The 6,052-nt window shown below is 46.9% G+C and overlaps 2 protein-coding genes across 7 annotated transcripts in view; one reads left to right on the forward strand and one right to left on the reverse strand.

The window, feature by feature from the left end:
- LOC114229083 (olfactory receptor 52B2) overlaps positions 1 to 2,666 on the reverse strand; it is a 26,292-nt gene extending 23,626 nt beyond the window's left edge. For 4 of the 6 annotated variants that reach the window (XR_003615167.2, XR_003615168.2, XR_008558009.1 and 1 more), the window contains exon 1: positions 2,027 to 2,666. Coding sequence is in view for 1 of the 6 variants with exons in the window: in XM_054725576.1 (XP_054581551.1) it covers positions 2,038 to 2,043 (6 nt within the window). In the remaining 5 variants the exon portion in view is untranslated. The remainder of the gene's footprint in view (positions 1 to 2,026) is intronic. The other 2 variants (XR_008558007.1, XM_054725576.1) reach the window with 1 other exon arrangement.
- Positions 2,260 to 5,661, forward strand: C13H11orf42 (chromosome 13 C11orf42 homolog). Its single transcript, XM_008159864.2, has 3 exons — positions 2,260 to 2,343; positions 4,409 to 5,207; positions 5,447 to 5,661. Exons 1-3 carry the CDS (start codon positions 2,272 to 2,274, stop codon positions 5,575 to 5,577), a joined length of 1,002 nt encoding a protein of 333 aa, XP_008158086.1. The 5' UTR covers positions 2,260 to 2,271; the 3' UTR covers positions 5,578 to 5,661.
- The last annotated feature ends 391 nt before the right edge of the window (positions 5,662 to 6,052 follow it).

Genomic DNA, 6,052 nt, shown 5'->3' on the forward strand with positions numbered 1-6,052 from the left:
AGCCCATCATCCCTGTACCTACCTCATTCAAGCCCTTCTCATTCTGGAATCTCCTCAAGATATGGATGTGCACCATTCTCTGTCAATTTATGAATAAGGCCCATTGTCTCTGTACCTCTGCATCTCTGTCTCCTTCCACTGTCAGTCAGTTTTGCTCCAGGTCTGTGTTTCTTGTCCATGTGTATCTCTCTCTCTTCCTCTGTATACCTCAGAATTCCTTTCTACAGGGAACAGAGGTACTAACCATACTACACCAGGTGACTTCTCCTTGTCAACCATAATTTAAAAATGTGCTAATTGGGCATTAGGAGGAGAGACTTGGTTTCACTTATCTCAACAGGAAACGGGCTTTCTGATTTTGTCTATTGCACTCTTCTCTCCTCCTGCCCATTTCCTCTTCACTCCACCACTTTGCACTTCCATCTAGCAGGTATGCACTCTTCCCATCGCACACACAGGTGAACAGAAGGAATAAGTGGGTTTCTCCCTTTACCAAAAGGAACTACTTACCGCTTGATGGTAAAAGCTGGAATCAGGCAGACTTGCACTGATTTATTTAACCACTCTGAGCCTGTTCATTCACTTGTAAAATGGGGAAATAGTGCCTACTTCAAGAGGTTACTAAAAGGATGATCTAAGATAATGCACTCAAAGTGCTTGGCACAGCACGTAAGAGTTCAACAAATATTTGATAGTAATTCCTCCCCTGGAGCATAGGCTCATGCCCACTGTCAAACCTTTGTTCAAGTACCTGGCACCCACATTCTTAGCTCTGACTAGGGAGGCCTTCCCAGTTACATCCCTTAGGAAACTTTTCTTGGCAACACTCTCCTACCATCTTAGGACCCTTTCCTGTGCCCCATACCCAGACTACCTGGGCCAGCGGGGACGATGGCTGACTCTGTGGGATAGCTCCACATGCTGAGCCAGGACAGGGAAGACCCCCTACATGAGGCACACAGGAAACTCTGCAGAGGGACTCAAGATAAGGGGCAGAGCAGGAAAGAAAGACTCTCTAGGGCAGCGGTCGCCAACCTTCCGGACCTCACGGACCACCAGTTGGCGACCGCTGTTCTAGAGTACTTCTTTTTAGGAAATACCACTCTTCTTTTCCAGCAAAAGAGCAGTTTGAGATCTCTAAACAGACACAAGGGGAAATCACACATAGATCAGAGCTGTAGTAGGACAGTACGTACTAGACACAGATCAGGCAAGGACAGGGAGTGGAACATGAAGAAAAATTTCCACAAATTTACCTGAGTAATTCTGACTTCCTGAGAGCTCTCTCCAGTTACTAAGGCAACAGTACCCCAATTAGATTCTTACCCTCACACTATCACCATTCAGCATGGCACTCTCCTACACACACACCTGGTTTTCACTGCTATTGGAATCCACTTGTTAATAATGGGTTTCAACCCAGGCTGCATATTAAAATTGCCTGAAGAGCTTTTAGAAATCCTGATGCCCAAGCACACTCCAGACCAATTAAATCAGAATTTCTGAGAGTAGGATCCAACCATCAGTAATTTTTTTCAACATTTTTTATTGACATTTGTTTGTTTTTGAGAGAGAGAGGAAGTGGGGGGAGAGAAACATTAATGCAAGAGAGCAAAATATCTATCAGCTGACTCCCACACGGCCCCCACAGGGGTCAAGCCCGCAACCAGGGTATGCGCCCCCGACCAGAATTGAACCAGCAATCCTTTGGTGCACAGGACGACATCCAACCAACTGAGCCACACAGACCAGGGCCAGGCATCAGTAATTTTCAAAGCTCTCAGGTAATTTCAAAGTATGGCCAAGATTGAGAACCACTACTTGATTCTCAGTTTAAGTCCTGATCTGTTCTTCTCCTGTGCGCTTCAGGACTCCAATGCAACCTCACAAAGAAGTCATCTGCAGGTGACAAGACAGCATATCAAATTGTTTGAAAGAGGCTGCTGAAGGGAGGAAAGACCTGATCCTGTTTTCTTAAAGAACTACATACACACACACACACACACACACACACACACATACATACCCTAATGGTACCTGCATTTTCCTCCTCTAAAGCAGAATAGGTAGATGACTCAAAAGAAGACTCAGGCTGTGAGAACAGTGAGGCTAAGGTGACTGCCCTCTCCCACCCAACACCCCATCCCCCAGCAGGACCTCTATGACCTCATGCTGTAGTAGGTCAGAGCCTAAGGCCAAGCCTCACCTCTCTGGGCAGCTCGGGGTTCCTGCAGCAGCCATTGCCCTGCCTAACCCTTCCCATATCCCAACATGTTGGTTGGTACCCCACAGCTGCTAACACTGGATGAAGCTGATACCACATGGACCCTCATCAAAGACAAGGTAGGTAAAGTAAGAGGGCTAAAGAGGAAGTAACAAAGTATGACCTGGGTGGGTCTGAGTAGCTTATGAGGAGGGAAGCCGGAAGATAATAATAACTAGCATTTATTCAGTGCTTGCTTATGGGCCAGGCACTGTACTACTAAGTGCTTTGTACAAATTGTCCAATTGAATCACAATTGCAAAAGCAGTAAGAATAGTTCCTTGAATGTATAGAGAGCTATGAGAGCAGAGAGGAGAAGTGCTAAGTCAGGGGCAGGACTTAGGAGGTCACTCCTGAAGAGAGTAACATTCTAGCTGGGCAAACACCTGAATGAGTTCATGAGTGGTGGATGGGTGAGTGAACAGTGTACTAATTAAAGGCAGAACATATGCAAAGGCAGGAGAGGAAAATGGAAAATGAAGATTTATGAACTGCAAATAGCCCTCTAGAGCAGAGTTCAAATTATTAGTGGTAAAAATAAGGTCAAAGAGGTGCAGGGGCTAGTCATGAAAGGCCTTTTAAGTTTTCTAAAGTACCTGAATTTTACCTTTGACCTCTTCATGGCTAAGTGCAAAAGACAGTAATCTTCAAGCTACCTCAGCTTATTCAAAGTAGACACAACTCCATCAGTTAGCTACCCTCCTCTTATGCTAGGAGGCAGCACTGGAGGGGAAGAAAAACACAAAACTATATAGCAAAAAGCAGATTAGCCTTAAGGGACCATTGGTGAATTCTAAGGGAAGGCCAGCCAACTGGACAATGCCATCAATAGGGGCACAGATGTGGATCTTGGGGATTGGGACAAAGAGTAGAGCACACAGCACTTGAAAAATAGGGTTCTAACATGAAAGAGGCCCAAAGAAGGAATTTTGTATGCTCCCTAGCAAAACATGGAGCCAGAAGTCTCAGCCATCAATATCTTAGATGAGTTGTTATCATACCTAACTACAATTACTAGAGAGGATCTTATAGGGTTTCCTAGTGGTAAAGAAGTTAAACTTTCTAGAACTGAGTTACCAAACCCAAAAAGCCAAGATAAAAAGGACAAAACCAAGAGAAACTACAATCCCTATAAGCATATTGGGACTAGCATTACAAAGATGAAGCCTCAAATCCCTAAAGGAACTATTGATATTATGCAAGAGAGCAAAATATCTATCAGGGATGCTAGAGGTAGCGTAAGAATGGACATTCCAAACCTATTTTTGTATACCCATTCTTGGTAAATGACATAACCCATCTAACCAATCACCTAAGAATAATCCTTGAGTTTTCCTTTTCCCACATCCCTTAAGAGACCAAGTTCTCATAATTCTATAACCTAAATATCTTCCTCCATTATTTTAGTTGAGGGGCTCACCATGTCTTGCCTGGAGTATTATAATACTCTTAACTGATTTTTCTCTCGCCTCCCTCATTTCATGCCTTCCTATTCAAAATTAGCTTTTTAAAATGCCTATCTAATCCTGCCCCTAACCAGAGTCCTTCAAGTGGCTTCCCACTGTCCTCAAGAAGAAAGTCCCCATCACTTAGTATACACACAGGCCTGTCATAATCCAGTTCCTATGTGCCTGTACTTCCTCATACCCTACATTTACATGATATGAAATTACATGTTCCTGAATGTGCCACTTGATTTGTACGCTCAGAGTTTCTTACCAGCTCTTCCTTCTGCCTGAACTGACTGACCATTCTCCTACCTGGCTAATTCCTTCAAAGTTCAAATATTATCACGTAGAAACCTTCTTTGATCTTCTATCAAAGACTAAGGCTGCTAAATAACTTCTCATCTCCACATCTTGCTATTATTTTACTTAGCTGACTACTATTTACATTTTTGTCATTAGACTGAGCTATATTAGGACAAGGGTAACGTCTCATTCTTTTATGTATTCCCCAGAGTTTGGTATATGATAAACATTCAAAGTTTTGCTGCAGGATAGAACTGGGAAGTAAGCAGGAAGTAGGACAGTCTGAGCACATTGTGGAGATGTAATCAAATAGTGACAGTGGGAGGGTCAATCTAGAGTAGGCTACCAGGTAACTCCTAACCCTAACCTGCTCCCATAAACTGGCTACCTGCAGGTTATCGAAGAGCGTTTTGGGTCCAATGTAGTGGCAGTGCCTTTCCTATCGGATGCAGCTTGCTATGATCTACTGGGTGTGCTAGTGAAGCAGTCCCGCCCAGGCCACAGCCGCCTGGTTTTGACGGGCCGGCAGGGCCGGCGGGCACTGCAACCAGTGGGACCACTACCGAACCTCCTGGAGCAGGCAGGGTCTGAGGGTGCCTTTGCTCACTGCACACGGGAATACTCACCAAAAAGTGGAGCAGAGCTAGCCTATGAAGAAATGCGACTCTTGGATGGGCAGCCCTGCCGGATCCACCTACATGTGGGTGGCCTGCGCAAGAAGGTGGCCTTTCTGTTGCTGCCGCCAGGGCAGGTGAGCCTACAGAAGACTCTTCCCTGGCTCCGAAGCACCCACAGCATCTATATCATCTACCAGGTCTTCTCCTGTTCCTGGATGCAGCTGGGGCTACTGCCTACAGGTCATGAGCCTCAGATGCTCCGGCTACAACGGTCACTGCCTATTGCCTTCTCATGCCTCAAGTTTTCACTGCAGCCCAAGGGAGTGCTGGGACCACAAAAGGCCCTGACCAAAGGCCCTCTACTCCATGGGACCAACTGGGTCAGACCCAACCTCAACACCATGCCACCTCTGGCGTCCCCATCAGCCCCTGACGATATCACCGAACCTGCTGATATGCCCCCACCTGTCCCAGCCCCATCTACACCACCTCCCCAGGAAGGGCCAGAGGGCAGACTCACCAGAGTCTCCTACAAGGGTCGAAACCCATTCCGAAGGGGGCCCCAGATGCTCTCAGGTACTACTGGGGAAATGAAAATGAAAGGGATGGGACAAAATGGAGGGAGGATAGCTCAGGAATGTATGGAATACCTGTAACCCTGGTAAGGGGGATGGAGTGAGGGAGCCAGGGGACAGAGAGGTGGAAGCATGGTCTTGGTGTGGGGTGGGCACAGCACAGAGAACCAGAGGGAGGGACCAGGGAGGCAAAAAGGCCAGGGCATTGAGTCAAGCTGTGACTATCCCCAACCCTGGCAGAGAACTGGCTCTTCAGCCCCCGCAGCCCTCCACCAGGAGCTCAGGGTGGGGGTCCCGGGGACCCCGACCGGCACTCCATGTCCCTGCCCCTGCTGCAGGGTCTGTCCTCGGAGTTCGACAGCGACGACTGAAGTTGCAGAGAAAGATGCAAGGGGCAAGGCCCCCAATATCTGGCATAGGGATACTGGTCCCCAATAAACATCAGCTGCTGCTCCCCCAAACCATCCTGAGCCCCTACTCATTCTTTCTTTTGGGGTCTGGAGAAGGAGGAGAATTCCTATATTTTCCCTAGGCTTCATGTCCCTTCATCTTCTAAGGCAGAGGTGGGGAATCTTATTTCTGCCAAGGGCCATTTTGAATATTTATACCATTACGCGCAGGCCACTTAAAAATCAGCCTGCTATATTTGGACAAACATTTAATTAACTCACCCCTAATGTCTTGGCAGGGCCAAACCAAGTCATTTCGAGGTCTTTATACAGCCTGCGGGCCGGCCAGACATCCTCCAACCCTGCTCTAAGGGAATGAGGAATACCTTGAAACTTTGGCATCAGTGTTCTCACCAAAAGGAAAATATCCCTGACCAATTCCCCATCTATGTACAAC

This window comes from Eptesicus fuscus, chromosome 13 (assembly GCF_027574615.1).
Source record: "Eptesicus fuscus isolate TK198812 chromosome 13, DD_ASM_mEF_20220401, whole genome shotgun sequence".
Classification (NCBI taxonomy): Eukaryota; Metazoa; Chordata; class Mammalia; order Chiroptera; family Vespertilionidae; genus Eptesicus; species Eptesicus fuscus.

Bases quoted from the DNA above. Each gene is read 5' to 3' on its own strand.
- C13H11orf42 (XM_008159864.2), top strand. From the start codon at position 2,272: ATGTTGGTTGGTACCCCACAGCTGCTAACACTGGATGAAGCTGATACC. The intron at 2,344-4,408 runs GTAGGTAAAGTA...GGCTACCTGCAG, and splicing joins GGACCCTCATCAAAGACAAG to GTTATCGAAGAGCGTTTTGG. The intron at 5,208-5,446 runs GTACTACTGGGG...CAACCCTGGCAG, and splicing joins GGGGCCCCAGATGCTCTCAG to AGAACTGGCTCTTCAGCCCC.